At 48.7% G+C, this 20603-nt stretch overlaps 2 protein-coding genes across 4 annotated transcripts in view; both read right to left on the minus strand.

Annotated features, from left to right (window-relative positions):
• The window catches only part of AGBL4 (AGBL carboxypeptidase 4), a 1261847-nt gene that overhangs the window by 215147 nt on the left and 1026097 nt on the right, over nt 1-20603 (minus strand). The window lies entirely within an intron of this gene.
• The window catches only part of BEND5 (BEN domain containing 5), a 46903-nt gene that overhangs the window by 11090 nt on the left and 15210 nt on the right, over nt 1-20603 (minus strand). For 2 of the 3 annotated variants that reach the window (XM_068537957.1, XM_068537958.1), the window contains exons 2-4: nt 20320-20453; nt 17819-18203; nt 3429-3577 (exon numbers count right to left, since the gene is read on the minus strand). In XM_068537957.1, coding sequence (XP_068394058.1) covers nt 3429-3577; nt 17819-18203; nt 20320-20453 — 668 coding nt within the window. Of the gene's footprint in view, nt 1-3428; nt 3578-17818; nt 18286-20319; nt 20454-20603 lie in introns of those variants that run through there. The other variant, XM_068537959.1, reaches the window with a different exon arrangement.

The following is a 20603-nucleotide window of genomic DNA, read 5'->3' on the forward strand; positions in this document are numbered from 1 at the left end:
AATCCAACCTCCTCAGGCGGCGTTAAAGGTCCTCTAGAATCCTGTTTCCATTCAACCTGCTAATAGCACTATGTCCATCACTCAATGATGCCCCCAAACTCACTCATTTCCTCCTACTTCCAGTGTGTGGTAGGTAACAGAAAGATGATGGGCTCTGGAGTCTCCAGCCCTGTGTGAATCCTGGCCCTTCCACCTACTAGCTGGGTGTCTTGGGCTAGTCACTTGACCTCTCTGAACCTTACTTTTCTCAGCTGTACCAGAGGCAGATCACCACCTAATTCATAGAGCTGTTTTGAGGATTCAGTGAGATAACGTGAGTCAAACGTCAGGAGGACAGCACACAACCAGAAACTGTTACTTCCTTTGCCTTCTTTCCCCCATCCACGTCTCTGCTCATGCCTCTCCCCCCACCCAGGGATGAATGCCTTCCCTTATGTCTTCTTAAGCCTGCTAATCTTTCCAGCCCCAGTCCCCAGTGCAGGAAAACCTCCTTCACTCCTCCAGGGCTAAGTTCTACCCCTTCTGAATTTCTAGCCTACTGAGAGGCTTCACTACCTGATTCAGCCCCACGTTCCCGTGGGGAGAGGTCGAGGCTTTGCCTATTTTGCCTCCTACAAAGTGACCAGGACTAGTCTGAACACAAAGCAGGAAGAAACTGATGCGCATATTTAACATGTCTCAGTGTCACTGGCTTTCAGTTCTGATGAGCTGCTGTTCCTTGGAGAAGAAAATATTTTCTGACATGCATTCGAATACAAGGCCAATTTTACAGCACAGAGAGAAGTGGCCCTGGGTAAGACCAATCACAGGTATATGTTGGGGCATTTGGGACAAGGGCTCCTGAGGTCAACAAAGCTCAGGGTCATCTGGAGCAATGCCCCATTTTCAGGGATGCAGAACAGACTGGAGAGAGCACTGACCTGGAAGCCAGGTGATCCGGCTTCTAGTTCCTGCCTGCCTGCCTCTGATCTGTTGTAGAACTAGAGACGAGCCCCTTCTCTGGATGTTATTTCCCCATCTATCCCATGTATAAATTAGACTATTTAAACTTTAATGGTCTTTGCAGCTTTATGATTCAACGAGTTTTTGAAATAAAATATCTTAAGACAAAGAAAAGCAATGCACTTTAGCAAAATGAGAAAGTAGCTTTTATGGCAAGCCCTATTCACATAAAGCCCCATTTGACCAAAATGTTAGTCTTATGCTTTCAAGGGAGGTTATTAAAAGTATGGCATCTGGTAGGATGGGACTTGATCAAAAAAATGTCCTTGTGAAATGTTTTGTAGGACAAAACCAGTTTCCTGCTAGGAAATGGATCCCATTCCCATGCTCTAGGCAGCACAGAGATTCAGGCAGAAAGATGGAAGGGTCAGAAATGACTGCAGAGCCAAGAACAATGATGGCTGCTTCTGGGACGTGGGGACTGCTGTTCTAGGAAGCTGCCGTCCATTTCCAGTAAGTCTGCTTCCTTCCTCTCCCTTAATAAATTTCTCTGATTGCCAATTAGCTGCAAACCGAAGCCAGGTTAGTTTTATAGCAAAGTGTGGGCAATAATCGATGAAAAAGGAAATCTGGCACTCTAAAGATTTGTTGTGCAACTCGAGAGTGAAAAAATTAAATGACCTTTGAGAGACCCATTTTCCTGGAGGAAAAACGATCCTTTGCAAAAGAGACCCTCATAATGCTCAGAAACTGTCCGTGGGTCTTCAAAGCAAGAGAGAAACAGATTTCTCTTAGAAGCTACTTTCAGAAAAAGTCTGTAGTCGTTCCACAGCGTGATCATGACTAAAAAGGAGTCAACAAAGACAGAATAGTCTTTTCTTTATCTTCAGTTGGGAAAGGTTCACCAAACTTAGACACAGGGTTTGAGTCATTGTTAATGACTATGGAGAGCATCAATCTGATCCCACCTGGCACAGACAAGAGACGCTGAGGCCCAGAGAAGGGAAACCCCACTCAGAGTCACACAGGTAGGACAAAGATAGAGGCTAAGCTTAAACTCAGGCTCCGGGCTGCCTACTTCCACTCTGTCATGCCACCTCTCACCTGCAGAGCAGACTCCTAAAGCTTGCTGGCTGCAGCAAGGCAAGGCAGAATGGGCCAATGGTTTGGCCCTCTGGAGGGGAGGAAGTGCTCCACGGAGATGAGGGCAGCATATCCAAGAGAGCCCGAAAGACTAACAAGTTTCATTTCCTCAGCTTTGGCTATTTGCTTTGGCTCAGTCTGGCCAGCTGCAGGGATGTATCTGGACAAACCCAAATAAAACAAACAACCTTTTCTTTCTCATCAACCCACTGGGGAACAATACTGGATAAACAGAGACCTTTTGAAGCATAAGGCAAGAAAAACAGACGGACACAGATGAGTCTCTGGGGAGAAGGAGAGGTGATGTCTGTAATGTATGCCATGGTAGCAGAGAGTATTACAGTAAAACTGCATCTGACTAGTGCCTAGACAAAGGGATCCAACATATTTCCTCCAAGATGAATTCATTTGGATGTTGGAAGAATATTAGAAGTCTTCTCCCTGCCCTGCTACTATATCATCATGTGACTTTAAGACTTCCAAAGGCTATTCCATTACTTTTCACCCCTGTACTAATATAACTACTAATATTGCTTACGTTTTCTTTCATAACATTTTTTCAAGAGTCTTACAAAAAAATCTGAGGAGTTATATGTGGTCCTAGGACTGTGGGCTAACCACGCTCAATGTACGACTTGAAAGCAGCTTAGGGGTAAGGAGCATGTCCCATTCACCTCTGTATCCCTGGCATTTTATTTATTTATTTATTAAAGATTTTTTTTTTTTTTTTTTGATGTGGACCATTTTCAAAGTCTTTACTGAATTTGTTACAGTTTTGCTTCTGTTTTATGTTTTGGTTCTTTGGCCACGAGGCATGTGGGATCTTAGCTCCCCGACCAGGGACTGAAGCCGTACCCACTGGAAGGCGAAGTCTTAACCACTGGACCGCCAGGGAAGTCCCATGTATCCCTGCCATTTAGGGCGGGGCTTAGAACACATAGGTACTTTGTAAACAGTGAATGGATAAATATTGAGTCGTGTCCGTATCTGTAAATCAGATATTTCTAGATCACCTTATAAATGTTATGCATCTGGTTTCATTGAATTATCATTTTAAAATACACTCTCACTAATAAGCTATTTTTAAACGTCAGGTTAGTTTTACAGTTGCTTTGGCCCAATATTTAGCAAAAAAGAAAGAAAAAAGGAAAAGGAAGAGGAAAAGAAGAAGTCCTAGTAAAGCTCCACTAGTTATAACACATGGATTCTGGAAGCAGTCACTCAGGGCTAGGCCAGGAGGCCAACTGGTCAAGCTGTGTCTCGGGAAGCTCCCACCATACTCTCCATCTTCACACTGACTAACCAACACTTGCAGGGAATGGATAGTGAGCTTGAAACACTACCTTGCCATTGTCTAGGATATACTTGTCCATGACAGGTGCAGGAGCGGGGTAATAGGACGACGTATTTGCTTCCTCACTGAAAGTGCTCCGTAACTCCGGCTCGGGCTCGAGACATTCTGACTTTACTTTTTCCAAGTCAATGGCGGGACCTAGGCAGTTAAGAAAAGAGATCTGTCTAGAACTCCAAGGAAAAGAAAAGGCAAATATTTTAACTAGGCATCTATCAGCACATAGCGGCACACAAAAAATAGGCTGGCTTATTTTTGTCCATTGGACTACACTTAAACCCAAGCTTGAAAATAATATGAGGTGTGAATGTCACAGGGGAAAAGGTGGAAAACTGGAAGACAAGAATGGACGAGAAGCTAGTTAGGCATGAATGAGAAGCAGTCTTCTAGGGCGTCACTGTCTGAATGAAAACACAGGGGACTCAACTTCCTGCAGAGGAAAGAGGTCCCGTTAAGACTGGGGTGGAGACCGGGTGGCAATGACTCCAGTATGCAAATTGTGTATTTGCCAAAACCCCATCTCTGCAGCCTATGTGAAGCAGGCCACAGCAGAAGATAGGAAAGTAGGGGGAGAAATGCAAAGGCCTCCCCCTCCCAAGACCTAGTATCTAGGCAGGAGCATTTCAACCAAGAAATTAAAATACAATACAGATTAAGCCCCTGATTGCCTGAACCAGCAGCTACCCTGAGTTTTATTTTAATGCAATGAACACAAATTATGTACGGTTTAAACTGTCAAAGGCAGCTAGATAAATGGTGGTGGTTTCTAAGGGGGATATTTTCTTCTCCATTAGCTTTTAAAAATGATGGACTATTTTTCAAATCGCCTATTGTGTCTTGATTACCAAAGGGCAGAGAAACAGGATGAAAATGAGTAAATAAGGCCAAATGACTAGATTAACTTTTGCAGGAGAGCAACTCCAAAGGCCAACGGAGAGTTTAGCATCCTGGAAATTCTCCCTATGCAAATACTTCAGGGTCTAATGGGAGCAGAAGTTCAGCTACTGCCAAAGCCGGTCCCCAGAGCTGTGCATAAAACTTAAGTAACCAATGGGTTTCGGGGTCCAACCTTCCCTCATCCCTACCATGTGGGCCGCTTGGGACAGAGCTCTTTGTGGACTAAAGCCCTCACCAACAATCTGGCTGCAATTCTATGTTCAATTGCCATGCCCTTGCTTTGGCTGGTGGTCGCAAAGGTATCGGTGATTTTGTTACAAAAATTCCTCAGGACAGGGCTTCCCAGAACAAGAATATCACTCCTGAGTTGCTGGCAGCTGTCATCTGCAAGACAGATCTCTGCAGTCTCCAATATTTAAGTTTGAACACACAAAGCTGAATGCAGCATAGTTGGGGAGCAGCACAGCTTTGACAAAAAAGGAGGGCTCATCTTGGGAGAGCATCTCCCAATTCTGCGTGACCTACTCAAGAGCTGGGCCTAAGGCTTATTCTTCTTTGTCCCCAGCACCTGGAATGAGGAGGTGCTCTCTGAATGTTTGTTAAATGAATAAAAGAATGACAAGAATGAATTAATAATTCTAAAGTTTCAGAAGCAGATGCCAAACTGTATCTTCTCTCTGTGTAAGATCTCGGTTGTATTTCTGAGATAGAAGCAAACTCAAGTGGAGCATTTGATCTTTTCTTAGATCAGGGAAGAAGTAATTACTTCAGTTTCCCCAAAAGGGCCTGGCCAAGTTGGCATCTGAGGTCTCTTCCTGCTCTGACATTCAGCAACACGAAAAAGGAATGGGCTGAGAGGGGGTGGTCCATGCAGCCACTGGAGCACAGGTAAATCTTTGGCAAGATAGCCTCCCTCCTCTGGAGCCTCCTTTTCCTTCTATGAGAGGAAGGTGCTGGAGAAGAGATCGAATCCAACTCAGCTCTGACTTTCAGTCTAGTTCTCTCCCATCCATCTCCACAACGGCTGCTAAAGAGATCTACTCACGACCAGGTCCTTCCTGGCTTAGGCTCCCATTACCCTCAAAATTAAGGTGCACACCATAGATAGCCTCCTGAAGGCCCAGAATCACCAGCCTCCTCTCTACCTCTGGCGCTCAATTCCTGCTCCTCCCTGACACTGCTCACGTCCCCCAGATGCTGTGTCGTCCCAAGCCTCTGAGCCTTTGGACGTGCTATTGTTTTGGTCTTGAACACCACCTCATCTGCCTGCCAAGCCCCTGGTCAGACTGCAGAACAGAGCTTAGATGTCTCCTTCGTGAGGCCTTGCTCTGATCACTACCAAGTAGGGGGTCTCTAAACTGTAAATACTTCCAGCAAGTTGTACTTGCAAACATCGACCAATCTGTCATCCACATCAAACTGTTAAGCTCTTCAAGGGCAAGGTTTTACTCTCTTGGCAATCCTGGCACCTAGCCTGGCACGTTACAGGCTCTCAGTAAATTCTTCGTAACATGAGAGGGCAGAGAAAGTTGTGGGCAAGAAAGAGACTTCAGTGGGCTGGAGCAGAGATTCTGAAATAAAGCCCTGCTGCTGAGTGGAGGTGCTTGGGGGCGGTGGTCGGGGTGGGTGGGAGGGAAGCTGTCCCCAAATATCTGAAACCTGTTTGCAGCCGTGAAAGTAGAAGCTAGGCCTGTACAACAGAAACTGGAAACATCTAGCCAAGGGAACAGACAGTTCAGGTGGCTACAGGGGGGCACGTGAGGGGCGTCAGAAGGAGCAAGGGCTGAGAGCAGAAGGTCACCTCTCTGGCTCCACTCTCCGCTGGTCCCCTCTTCCTAGGCTCCGTTCCAAAGTGGCCTAACCAGGTCCTCTGGACGCTCCCCTCCCCCGATGATAATCAGATGCACTCATTTGTTTCTATGCCTGCCCCCCACTAGACCGTGAGGCCTGAGGGCAGGCAGAGACTGCGTCCTTTTATGTCAGAGACCAGGGCTCCACACCATGCCTGGTTCCAATTCAACCCTCGACAGGCAATTTTACACATCAGTAATTACTTAACCCTTCTGACTCTGCTGCCTCACCTGAAAGGAGGGATGACAACAGCGACTTGGCCAGACCGAAGATTAAACGAGTCACGTATGAAATGATTAATCCAGACTCGGGCACGAAGCAGGTGCTCAGTAAACGGTGGCTGTCCCCCACTGCCCCTCCCCCGCACGAGGGTCATACTGGGGGCTCAGTTAGTCACTGCTAGTCCCTGGGAGCCAGGGCGCTGCTGGTCTTCTTTTGCCCCAAGTGCCCAGCACAGGCCCAGCCCAGAGCAGGTGCCTGCGCTCCACAGCACGCCCGCGCTATGCCCCCCTGTGCTGGTCTCCTCAGGGACCAACGGAGTTTTGTCAAATACCGAGGCTATCGTACTGGGATCTTCTGGCTCTCAAGGAACACTATCTCCTAACGTATCCGATCAGCACTGTTTAAAATACCTGGTGGCTGCCAGGGATTTTTTTTTTTTTTTTAACAACTTTATTGGAGTATAATTGCTTTACAATGGTGTGTTAGTTTCTGCTGCATAGCAAAGTGAATCAGCTATACGTATACATATACCCCCATATCCCCTCCCTCTCGCGTCTCCCTCCCCCTCTCCCTATTCCACCCCTCTGCACCGCTCTCCTCAACTGCCTCCTCCGGCATTGTATACAGAAGGTACCTGGTGCCTCAGCAAGGAGGAGAGACCAACCAAGGCTGGTCATCTTGGAAGGGGTGTGTCAGGAGACCTGGGTGTGGATCCAAGTTGCGTGACCTGAGACACGCCACCTCACCTCTCTGAGCCTCAGCTTTCCTACCTGCAAAATGGGGACTTGCCAATAGCCACCTGATAATGCCTCTGGAGAGACTGGCACTGAGGCAGGCATAGAACAGAGGCTCTGACACAGGCTCAGAAAATGGCAGATGAATGAAGGAATGAATCAATCAGTAAAGCAGGGTGTTCAGTATTACAGAATCAGAGAGAAAAGGAACAAAAAGCATGTGGTTTCTTTGGGGAGAGGAGGGAGGGCCTCCAGTGCTTTTAATTTAAAAAGGAGAAAAAACACTTCATTGCAAATTTTAGTAGGCTCCACTATGATGTTGGCAATTTACATCTCATTACAACAAACGCTTCAGATTGCTGTTTTGCTTTTAAAAATTTCTGAGGCATTGTTCTCCTTCAAACATACGTGACCAAATTAGCCACAATAATAAGCACTTGCGCTAAGAGACGGCATGGCACGATCTGGTGCAGATATTTTAAGTAACAAAGGAACTTTTTTCACTTGTGGGAAGAGTAGGAATCAAAAAAAAAAAAAAAAAAAAAAAAAAAAAGCCTTTTGATCCACTTCAGGTTTATTTTGGAGAAAATATACCTTCCATGGAGAGAAACCTCTCAGCTGGGTAAAGAAAGCTTTTGAAAGAGTATAAAAGATAGTGCTTGTCTTTTCATTCAGTCATTCATGAGCCCATTCATCACACAATTCCTGACTGCAGACCAAGATGGAGCCCTGGAAGAGGCACTGGGGACCCAGAGACAAATACAGCACGTCCCATTTCTGGACAAGTTGAGAATGTAACACATAAAACTCTTATTACACAGCATACAAATAGCTGTGAGTTGATGGACAAATACTGGGTTTAGTGCTAGAAAACCTGGTGTAAATCCTGGTTCTATGATTTCCTTTACTTTTTTAAGCCCCAGAGGCCTCTCCCATGAAATGGGAATCGTGGCACACAGTAAGGGGCTTGGTAAACGTTTGCTGGCACAACAAATAAATGAAATTATACCATTCTCTGTTCTTGCCTTCCTTCAACTGGACTAACGCTATTCTTCCTGAAAACCTGTCTAAAAAGTTAATGCTTATGTTACTTCCAGGAGGCTTAAAAATCACCTATATCTTCAAAATATACGTTTGGACACTAAATACCTTTTCTGATTTCGGCTGAAACAAAAAAGGCTAATAATATTAGATTTTTTTCTGAAAAAGTATTAAAGCCTTCCATTCATTTCTGCAAGTAAATAGGAAGTTTCTCTGCTATAGGTATAATTCTAGTTTCTTCCTAAATGCAAAATGAATCAAGTCAAAATACTTAAAGCCTACCCCTACTGTAGCACAGAGGCACACTGGGTTTGGCAAAAAAAAGATGATTCCACTTGTTGAAAAGGACCTGAGCATGGGAACAGCTAGTAGCAATGAAGGCCTCGGAAAGAGACAGCGGCAGGTGGATCCCCCTCTGTGGGCCCCAGCATCCCCTCTCAAAAGGCATCGGCCACTCTCATCTGCTGCCATAGCTACGCATCTGCTTCTTGGCCCCGTTGTGCTTCCAGTGAGGGCTGGGACAAATGTGGCTTCACTCCTTCAGTGAGCATCTACTAGGCACCTACTAAGCGCCAGCCCTGGGTTAGGTGGCTTTGAGTGATGTGCAGTCCAGTAGTGGACAGAGATAGGCAACAGATCATTACCATCCTGACAAGAGTAAGGATAAAGACTTGGGAACAGAAGCAAAGGACAGGGTGCTACACCTGGAGAAGACTAGGAGGGCTTCAGCAGGACGGTCACCAACTTCTATGCTGGGGCCTGGAACTGGTTGGGAGGGCTGGGGTGGGGTAGTTATCTTCATATGGTGAAGGCAAGCGGCACATAATGGAGTTTCACTGACCGACCGGGAAGTGGGCAGCATGATGATCTGCACAGGTTTGGGGAGGGAGAGATCACCACTGGCTCCGGGGTCGCGGGAGGCTTTAGGGAAGAGGGGCGCTCCGACTGGAGCCTGATGGGTGATAAGGTCTAGGGAAGGTGGAGGGCTGGTCAGGCAGGGGAATGGCAGCACCATCAACAGCGGTTCCTCGGGTCCTTCCCCCAACCCTCCCCATTTTCTGAGGGCCCTTTGTGCGTGAAGGCTGGGGTAGGCTTTGCTGGGCAAAGGCAGGAGAGGCCGTTCTAGCCTGAGGTACTGGATTGGACAAAACCCCTGCAGCTCATGTGGATGCCCTCACAGTGGGGCTGGTCCCTCGGGGAGTCAGAATCACAGAGCAGAGCTGGAATGGACCTAGAGAGCCCCCTCTCCATGGGGTAGAAGCCCAGGAAAACAGGGGTGGCAGGAGCTGGCCCAAATCCCCAGTCGTGGCGGTCAAGGTATTTTCCCCACTGTGAGGAACTGTAGATGCCCATTTCAAAGGACATATTTGCTTCTCCCTGAAAAGGAAAGGTGACCAATACCCGCTGAACATCTTCTTTGTTAGTGCCTTACATTGAAATACCTATTATTTAAACCTTTTCATCTTGACACCCCAGTGTCAAGTTATTATTGTTTACCATCTTCCTGGTTAGGACGGAAACTCTGAGGACAGCTACCGTCCTGGTCACGGCTATATCCCCAGCACCCAGCACGATGTCCCTGGCCCACAACGAACACTCATTAAACATGTGTTGAATGAAACAGGTTAATCCTCACGGCAGTCTTGCAAAATCTATCTTATTATCTTTGCAGAGGCTCAGAGAGGTAAAGTAACTTGCTGAAAGTCAAAAAATTCAGGGTTGCTAGACTCCCAAAGACTTAACTCTTTCCTACACCTCTTCGGCTGACTGCAGTTTTCAGACTGCACGGGCTTCTCACGTAATGCCCACTCTGTGGGACCCTCAGCCTATCTCTGACCTTCTCTCACCTTCCTAGGGTGTCTGTGAAGATCCACCATCGTGCAGGGGGGCAGCTGGGAGCAGAGGGTGTCACCAGGATTCATCTCACCTCTAGGAGCTCTGAGCCTACCCCCTGCCAGCTGGTGGCCAAAGCTGGGCTGGTTCTTTGTCTACGGTTCTTCCACCTTCCTCCCCGCCCAACTGTCTGGACCCAGGGAGCATCCAAATGGCAAGGATATGCAGAACGGCACGGGCCTGCGCTGCCAGACAGGCACTGAGTGCATGTGACATGGCCTTTGGTTCTGGACCAGAACTGGCTGGGTGGGAAGACTAAGGGGCTGTGGTGGGAATAAGCAGGGCAGGTGGCGTAAGGGCCGCCCTCAGAAGCCTGAAGGGCTGCCAAGGGCACAGTGCGCACCTGCGGGCAGGAGTTATGGGGGGGCAGAGTTTCACCACGCGGCTGACATCTCCCAAGCAAGTCAATCCATGGCTTTGGCTTTGCTGGCTCTTGCCTTCAGGCCACGAGCCCTTCCAGAGCAGGAACGATTTGATCTGCTTGGTTCAGAGGAAGAGGGTGACTCTGAGGTTGAGGGACTGCACCCCAGGCCGCTCCAGTGGGGAGGAGCCCCTGGGCGCCACGGGGCAGTTTCGAGGTGCTCTCACCCGCCTCTGCAGCCTTGTCTCTCCCTCCTACCTACTTCTCTGCACAGTCCGGTCAGAAACCGCCTGTGGTTCCCGAACAAGCCAGCCTCTCTCGTAACTCCATCAGGCTCTCCTGTCATCTGGACACGTTCACTTCCTCCCTCTGAGCCCGCATCCTCATCTGATGATCCTATCTACCGCTGAGGTTGTTTTCTGTGTGAAAAGCACCTAACGGCAGGCTCAAAGCAGGTGTTCAGAGGGGCCAGCCACTGCCCATAAGGAGCCCTTTCCCACCTCTCCCCCCTCCACCTGCTCTGACTGGCAAAGCCAGCGGAAAACAAGCCTGCCACACAGCCACACTGAAGCCCATGACCAGCAGGCAAAGCCCTGTTTCAAGTGGGAAGCACAGTCCTGTTCTGGCAACGAAGAGAAGCCCAGCGACTCCTGCATGTCCCGGCTCCCCGAGCAGGAACAAAGGGACGGCCTGGAGTTGTCCCTCAGCCCCTTCCCCATTGCCCCAGGAAAATGAACGCCAGGGAAAAAGAGGAAGGAGGGTCCTGGACTGTCCTGCCACGCTGAAATCAGCTCTTAAAACAATCTAGGATGAACTGTGGCTAATGTGTTGATTCAGTCAAGAGTGCAGAGAGTCCTTCAAAGTGGGAGATGGCCAATATCTTTAAGAGAAACAATTCCAATTCTCACTGCTAGACCTCTTCCTGCCACCCGACGTTAGGAGGCCCTGGGCACAGTGGTTTGGGCCCCACTCCATCAGTAAGCGAGGCAGTGGCAGGCTGTGGACCTCCTGGGTCACAGGGAGACCACTCATCCTCTTAGCCCTCTCTCGAAGCCCAACTTCTGTGAGCACTGCTGTGTACTGGTGAGAGTGAACTGAAGGCTGGAGGAGGTGGAAAAGAGCTCTGAGTGGAACAGGCCCCCGGAGGAGAGCCGTGACAAAGAGAAAATTGAGCCATAAACAGTGATGTCTGAAGAATCAAGGGGGTCAGAAGGAGTGCTTGAGGACTGGAGATAGGAAGACTGGAATTTTGCCCAGGAAAAGAGGGAGAGTTCAATAAACCACAGACCAGTGAGCTTGAAATCAAGTCCAGGCGTACCTATAAAATAGATGATTCAAATATGATTTCTGAGGACTTACAAGGGAAAGTAGCAATCTCCAGGAGACAGGAGGGGTTGACCAAAGATTAAGATATGCCAAGACAACCACATCTGTGCTCTGCTGTAGGACAATGATTGCCTATGGCGTGCCAAGCATCATGTACACGTTATCTCATGCGAATCCTCAAATGATCCTACATCATTAATGTTGGACCCACTGAGCACTTACTATGCGCCAGCCCCTGGGCGGAAGTCTTTACATGCATTTGCTCATTTAATTCTCTTAAGAACCATAAAGGTTGGTACTGTCATTGACCTTGCTTTTTGGATGAGGAAACTACGGCCCAGGAAGTCTGAAGTAACTTGCCCAAGGTAACAAAATCAGACTACGGAAAAGCCAGGGTTCAAAACTCCAGAATTTCTGGCCTCAGGGCCCATGCAGGCTTAGTCACTGACCATGCTCTCCAGCCTGTATGTGGTAGGCATTAAGATATCCAACTTAACAGAGGAGAAAACAGAGGCTGGGAAGGGTTAAATCATTTGCTTGAAGCTGCACAGTTAAAGAATTAGAGAGCCGAGATTCAAACCCAAGTAATATCTGCTGCCAAAGCCCGCGGTGCCTCCAGTACAGGGGAGAGCCGGCAGGAGGCATTGGCTGACGGTGGCTGCCTTTTCAAAGGCACTGTCAGAGACCCGTGCGCAGAGTCCAGCTCAGACCGCACAGGATTTTAAAGATCAAAGCTGGTATTTTAACGGACCTTGGACGGAACACAAGGCACGAGCCCAGAGGGGAACAGAGGTGATAGAAACCCAGCTCTAAAGAGCCAAGACAGATCTGCGGGCCACAGTGGCTTTCTCCTTCAAAAGTTTCAACTAGCCTGTGATCTGGCCGGCAGGGACATTATCTCTTCTTTTTGCCTTCTCCTCTCTCAAATGGAGATAATAATCCTTACTATCGGAATAGTCCAATGAGATAAAAATGTCGAGGTCTTTGAAGCCTGTGAAGCGTCTTGTACATGTGAATTACTGATATTCTTCTTCTTATCTATGCCTCTTCTGGTCAGAGCTCATCATCTCCACCTACATTCCCTACAAAGCACACACAAAATCCAAAGCCATCCTATGCCTCCCCCTGCAGCTACAGCATTTGCTCTGTTCTGTCCGGTGTACAGGGCTGTGCCCCGCCTCGGGCTGCGTGTGCATCTTGAAGGCAGGGATTCCGTCTCCTCCTCTACGTCACTCACAGAGCCCTTTCCAGCCTTAGTCGAACTAATGTTACCTGAATCACACCGGAACGATTTTAACTATCTAAGAGGTACTCAGAGTGCTAAAAGCTGAGGGTGACGTCTAAGCCTCGGTCTTTGACCTCTAAGAGCAAGGAATCTGGCTGAGGGGAAACCAAGACAGACGCTAGAGTTTACTCCTTCTGATACACCAGAGCTTTGCAACTAACTGGCTTCCACTGTTCCGCTCCCCCTCATCCCCTTGGAATTCTCGGAGACTGCCAAGCCCTGGCTTAATAAACACCACTCTCACTCTAGGCTCGTGAATGTTTTACAAAGGGACTGTCTTTCTATCAATATATTTCCAGCACCTAACACAGTCCTGGCACAATGGATGCCCTTAATAAATGATGAATGAATGAAAGAATAAATGAATGGACAGACACACAAATAAATCTGTACTTTATAAAGTAGAAGATCTTCATGCTTTTTGTGTCCTCAGCACTTATTTCTTTGGGAGAAGGCAAACAGGAAAGGGCAGAAAAGGAGAAAGAGACTGGCGTTTATTGAACACTTACAATATGCTGGTCACAGGGCTTTATTCTTTACATATGCTTCTTCCTTTAATTTTGACACCACGACAGAGGCTCCCAGCGAAGGGACTCTCTGGGTTAGAGAGCGAGGTTCCTTCCCATCAGAGAGGGCTGCCTCCCATGCTAAGATCATACAAAAGGAAAGTTCTACTTTACAGAGAGATGTCCTTTGGGAGGATTAGGCTGGGGGGGTCACCCCCATGTCAGTGACAATGAAGTCCAAGGGCGAAAGAAGGGCATGTGGGCAAGGGCCCAGAGAGAGGCTCCCAGGACCAGCTGTCAGGAGACCCCTAGGAATAGGCTTGTGGCACTTTCTGGGCTCGTTTCCTCATCAGCAACGTGAGGGCAACACCCTATATCCTGTCTAAGCTCGTTCACAACTCCAAGGCTCCATGTTCTAGAGAATTTTTTCTGTTAAATCCATCTTGTGTTTATTTGTGGAATGAATGAAAGAATGAACACTCAAATGAAGAAGTGAGTCGTCCAGCGCAGTCTCTCAAACATCTTCTTATACCACCTTGCTGCTGCTGCTACCCTTCAGCCCCTACCCTCCACCAGCTGCACCATTACAACTCCTGGCTGCCAGAGGGCCTGCTTGCCACTCTGAGGTGCCCCTCGGGCTCCAGAGGCCAGGCTCTTGCTCTCTGCCCTCTCCCATCTACAGCCTGTAGGATCCCAATGCCTGGGAAAGTCAGCAATGATTCTTTTTAAAACTGAGCATCCCTGACCTGTGGATGATCCAGCACCCAAGATGGACAAAGATCCTTGAGATGGGGCCCCTGGCAAGGTGGAAGGGAGAAAATACACAAGGGGAGGCCTCTAAGAGCAATGCTTGAGCCAGGCGCATGGGGGGCAAGGACGGTGCAGCCCAGGCCACGCATCAACCCCAGGGTGGAATGTGCTGCTGAGAATCAAAGAGGGTCTCTCAGTCCCTTTCTGGCTCTTCTCTGCCCTGTTATAGGTTTCTTGCGGGTGTGTACAGTGCAGGAGCCGTTACGGCAGGGGGTGTTTTCCCAGACTCAATCAGAGAGCCTTCCACCTTCAAATGTTAGCCCCTTCCCCAAAATTCGGTACACTGCATTTCAATCACGTGCTTACATGTTTACCTCCATCACTACGCCCTCCCCAGCTTCCAACGTCTTAGTCTTCTTTGTATCTCCCCAAGTTCCTAAGCTCAGAAAGCATGCGGTCAATGTGAGCTGACCGACTGAATGAACAAATACATATATAACTCATTTTCTCTTCTATAATAGAAGACCTTGAGAGGCAGAGAAGTTGGTTAACCTACTCAAGGTCATACAGCCAATTACTGGTTAGGAGAGTCAGAGTTAAAAACCAAATCAGTCCCTGTCTTAGCCCCTCCACTAAATGGGATGAAAAAGGAGCTAATGGTAATTCAGCATCAACAGAATGCCAGACAGTATGCTGTGTATCCCTAGGCTGTGAGAGGGGTATTATTATTTCCATTTTACGGATGAGAACACCAAGTCTCAGAGAGGTACCCTCTGCCTAGATTGCTCCTTGCTCTTCCCACCCACTCACCCCTGCCTGGATAACAAAAATGCATCCTTCAGGCTCCAGCTCAGAAGTCACTTCCTTCAGGAAGCCTTTCTTCCCTGATCCCCCAAATTCGGTGGAGGCCGCTCCTCTGCTGTCCCACAGCAGAGCTTCTATCCCTGTGCTGGCACTGTGTCAGTGGCTGTCTCCCGTATCAAGCTTTGAGCTCCTCAAGGGGAGTGGGCAAGGGCGGTATCTTGAACGTACTGAACTTTAACCACTAGGCAAAATGCCTGGCACACAGCAGAGACCAGTAAATATTTGTGGAAGAAAGGAGGGAGGAGGGAAGAACGCAAGGAAAGAAGGCTCCCAAAGCCACAGAGTTGGGAGGTGGGGAAGTTGGGTTTGAATCCAGGCCTGTCTGGTTCCAAAGACTAGACTAGACCAGACTAGACTACATCCATGAAAACATACAAACTCCCCTTAGAGTAGGGAGCCTTTTACTACACTCTTGTGGATTTATCTTAGAACTTGGCACATTATCATTCTCTGATTAACAAGTGCTAATCGATGGACTTTAAGCTTTCACAGGTCACGGACAGCAGGTGTGATTTTCTGGGACACCCATGGTCCCTGGAGCAAAGGGCACCGCACATGGTGGGTGCTTTACGAATACCTGTGTCTTGAGCTGATTCAGTCCATCCCACTGTGATGACGATAGTGACTCGGATCAGAGAAGAGCCAGCCACTGGCCCCCAAGACGGCATTCAAGGCCTGTGGGGTGGGAGTGCCTGGAATGATCAAGACACTGAAACTATGGTCGGGGCCAAGTCTGTCTAAGTGTTTTAAGACTAAAGAGGAACATGTTGATACAAAATGCACTGTCTTACTGCCCCAGAGGGTTAGGAGTGGCTTCTGGAGTTTAAACTCAGGTCATCATCATACAGAACAGGCAGTTTCCCTGGGAGCTGAAATAATGACGTGGAGAGTTTTTGTTATTAGTATGCTTTGTTCCCCTCCCACCCTCCACCCCAAAGAAGTTTACAGAAGGCGTAGCATACAGAGTGCAAGGAAAATAAAAATTATTCATCCAAAGACCAGGAAACACTTTTTCTCTCTGAAAATCTCAGTTCTCTCCCGCCTCCCACCCCCACTCCAAGATCAATACAGTTTTCACACTTTTTTATAGTTAGGGTTTCTCTTTGAGATTTTATTTTGATAAAAAAATTTTAGTAAGTTTTTACGTTGCACACCACATGTGACCTCTGGTGTCACTGGGCGCCTCTAGGGGCTATGATTTGGGAGAACGGCCAAGGCGGAGTCAGGGGGTGGGGACATGACTAGCCTAGGGGTCGGGGATATGGCTTGAGGTGAGCTCTGCCTCTGCCTCCCCAGGTGACTCTGCGTTAAGTCCCAACCTCAGCTTCCTTCTCTGCAACAAGGGCATGAAAAGGCCTCTTGACCGACTCCCTAGGCCACCCGGAAGATCTACTGAGGCACTGCCTTGGGGACATACTCTAGGTAGTAAAAGGCACCTGTAAATATAAGTAAGGTAGCACTTTTATCTAAACATCAAAGAGGAATGAGGCTTTCCATGTCAATCTGTTTTCTAGATAACACAAACTTTCCTTCTTGAGTATAAAATTGTATTTGATTTAAACTTTGGGGATGGCACTTGTGTTTCTAGACTAGTCTATTCCCTTTTTGAAGCAAAGAACACTGATGCAGGCTTATTAATGACTGTCCTCAGGGGATGTGGAGGCTATGAACTTGTGTTATAGTGATTTGCTCAATACTGACTGGCCTCTGTTTTTTACAGTCTTGGATTCCTGTGTTCTGAAAGAGCGTTTCTGTCTTTTCCTCTCAGGTAAGGAGTCATTTCTCCCTGCTGGCAAAGCTGCTCCCTTTCAGATTTCCCTTGATTCCTGCTTCTAAACCACGTCAGATGTGAATATCTAAAAACCTAGTTTGTTAAATTCAGTTGCAATATAAGAGCCTATCAAGTTCTTCTATGAGCAAACCTGAGGGGTTTTATACATCTTTCTATTAATCTAAGGTCGTGTGCCTCTCTGCTCAAAACCTTTTTAATTTTTCTCATTCCCACCAAAACAAGTCCAGACACCCCGGGCTGGTATAGTTTTCAAGGCCTTCAATCACCTGTTCTTAAACTACAGTTGCAGTCTCTCTTCTTAACACCCCAGTGAGACTGCTGCCCTCTGCTTCCTCTTGTGCCTTGAAAGCCCGCCCACCCTTCAAGGCCCACCCCCTTCCCGAAGCCCCCCTCAGTTACAAATAACCTCGCTCCATCCTTTGAACTCTCCTGCCATCTTATCCACATCTCTCCTGTGGCACTGATCACATTCTGACTTAAAGTAAGACATTTTCCAGGGTGCTGTCTAGCTCTCTTTACTATCCTGAAGCCCCCTTGGAGAGGCTTCCTAGTACCCCTGGTCCTGCCTCTTGCCACATGGATGCATAAATGAGTGGTGCCAAATACGCTGCCAGCTCTCGTTCTCTGAGCCCCATTTCCTGACGTTGCCTGCTGTGCTCTGGATAGCTAAGGCTGCTGCACGCCCAAGCTCCTGTCCGGTTCGCTCCGAGAGGGGAGTGGCTCTCCCTTGGGGTAGCTCTGCCCTTCCCTCACCTCAGGGACGCTCGGCCTGCCTCTGCCCGCTGCCCTCCCGGGAGGGGAGCGGCGCGCGCCGTCTGCCCGGTGGGGAGGGGCAGGCGGCCCGCGGCGGGAGCACTCACCGCTGCCCAGCCTCAGGAGCAGCACGTCCTGCAGCCTGCGGTTGAGGTCGCGGAGCTCCTTCGTCTCGGACACCAGCGCCCCGTACTCCTTGAGCTTCTTAGCCTGCTGCACCAGCTGCCTGCGAGTCCGCTCCAGCTCCTGCTGGAGGTGGCGCATCTCCTCCTGCTGCTGCTGGTAGCTGCGCAGCAGCTCCTCATACAGAGCCCGGGGCACGCCGGCCTCCTCCAGACTGTCCATGTCCTCGGGGCCCGGTGAGGCCTCCACGAAGACCTCTTCCGGACATGTGCTGTGGCCCAGGCTCAGGCCGTTCTGCTTCTCCAGCCGGGCCACCACTGCCTCGATGCTCTTGTGCGCCGCTTCGCTCGGCTTCCGCCCCTCGGGTCTCTGTGTAGGACAACGAGAATCAGTTCAGGCAAGGGCAGCTGGGACTTTCTTGGACTGCGGCTCAATATTTCCCCAGACAATCCTAGAATCACAGAACCACAGAACATCAGTGCTTGCAGAAACTTGTGCAGACACGTCATCAAAGCCCTTCACTTTACAAATGGGGAAACAGAGGTCCAGAGTGGGGAAGGGTCTTGCCCGAAGTCACACAGTCAGTTAGTGGCAGAAGCAGGACTCTGGTTTCCCAGGCCAGCACTTCTTCCATTCCATCACTCTGCCTCTCGGGTGCATATTAGATCATGACTGCCCTCCCCAACTGCCCAGCCTCCCACCCTACCCACAGGGCCCAGGCAGTGATTTGCTCACAGGGAGTATTCAATGTGTATTTGTGGAGAATCAGTAACAAATCAGGCCAGGCCTAGCCATCCCAGGGGAGCCATCACTCAAATCTCTTCAACAACAAAAACATAAAAGCCCCTTCCCCCTGCTCCCCCCCACACAAAAGAAAGGGCATTCCACCAAGTAAACTTTTCCTCAAGAATGCTGCAGTCGGGAAAGATGCTAAGGACTCTAATCTAGGGCAGGAACCGGGTCTTATTTTCTGTTTCTCCACTGCCTACTCAGAACTGGCACTTGGCAGGGGCTGGATAAATGTTTACGTAACTGAAAAGTTCAAAGAACGCTAGCACTGGAAGGTTCTTTCTGTTTAACTCCCTCATTTTACAGGTGAGGAAACTGAGGCTCAGAGAGGGGAAGGACTACACTCAGGGTCACACGGTGAGCTACAGAGAGAGAGTCAGACCCAGAACCTGAAGCCCGACTTAGCGCACTAGGCTCCTTCCCCCACATCTGTTAGCCTCTCCTTGGACTCTGGCCAAGTTGAAGCTCAGCAAGAAGTGGATACAGAGAGGACAGTTTAGTGAGAAGAGAACTATCTAGGACTACCCAGGGGTTGGGGTTTCAGCTGCCTGAGGAAATTCCAGCTCAAGTGGACAAAGCTCCCACTGAGGGGAAGTGGGAGTTATAGGACCAACTGAATTCTTCACCCAGTGCAGGAGGGCTAGGAGCTCTCCTGACTGGGGGCACTTGTGGGAGATGCAGATAACTGGAGATACCAGATTCCAGACAACTTAACTGTGTCAGGTCAAGCCTGCCTTAACCTCTCAATAAGTTCCTAAAAATTTTGGAAAAAAACAAAAAAAACATGACTCTGAGATTAGGTTACATGACAAAATCCTATCCTGTCATTCATCCACTGGGATAAAGTGCTGCTAGTAGTCTAGATGAATGTATTCATTAAAATTATAATGATCACTTTGGATACCCGTCTGCATCACTACACTGTGAGACCACTAAGGGCCGTGACCATGTCTGTCTAATCTCTATGACCCCAGGAACCAGCAAAGGGCCAAGGCCCATAGCACGGGTGCAATGAATGCATGAACTAAACTCAACTGCATCTTTTGGACTATGCTTTGGGGATGTCCTTGGCCTGTGTCCAAAAGCAGACTGCAGTCAGTGCAGAAGGCATCCCTCCTCCTCCTCCCTTCCTCCAGGGCACCCATCGTACAGAAAAAAACATCTGGCTTATTGAACAAGATGTTCAGCAGGCTTACAAGTGAAGGCTGGAGGAGACCAACTAGGGCGCACACCAAAGGAAGTGCAACCTCATGCAAAAGTTTTCTTCCAACCCAAGGTCACATTAAAGCCCTCTGTCTGAACCTGGCGCACCCCATCTCCTCGTGAGGCCACCCTTAGCTGTTTGGGGGCAGCCTGATAGTGACTGGCTCTGAACTGCTGCCCAAGAGCAGCCATGTTCCTGGAGTCTAGCAGTGACCTCTCCGGAGCTGGAGGCCCGACGGAAATGCACCATTCCCAACCCTCAGCAGCGATGACACTGCACAGATGGTACAAACAGGACAGCGCTCCCTGGAGAGTCAGCCAGCAGAGCAAACTCACACTAGCTGTCTCGAGCCTCTCCCAACGCGAAAAAGTCATGGCCCGTGACACCAGGGGGCATTTACATGGGCAGAGGAGGCCAGACTGGAATTCTTTAGCTGTAAGAAATCTGAAACTGCTGCCCCATACTTCCAAAGAAGAGGAAAGATTTTGTTACCTTGATGTGTCTAAGCTGTAAATCTTCTTCCCCATAATCTTTAACTTCCCCATCTTCTTCTACATGATTGAGAGAAAGTTTGGGGATTTTTATTTTCTTCTGCATCACACTGTTTTCAAGGTCAGATTTGTCTTCTAAAATGCATATCAAGAGAATAAGGTTCATTATGAGTCAAAACGCTCAAAATGCCCATAACCTCAAATACTAGAGAATGTCTGAGGCCAGACCAGTTAAAGAGGAAAAGCAAACAAACCCAAGACATGTTCCCTTCTACACGCAGGGCT

The sequence above is a fragment of the Eschrichtius robustus genome, chromosome 3, assembly GCF_028021215.1.
Source record: "Eschrichtius robustus isolate mEscRob2 chromosome 3, mEscRob2.pri, whole genome shotgun sequence".
In the NCBI taxonomy this organism is placed as follows: domain Eukaryota; kingdom Metazoa; phylum Chordata; class Mammalia; order Artiodactyla; family Eschrichtiidae; genus Eschrichtius; species Eschrichtius robustus.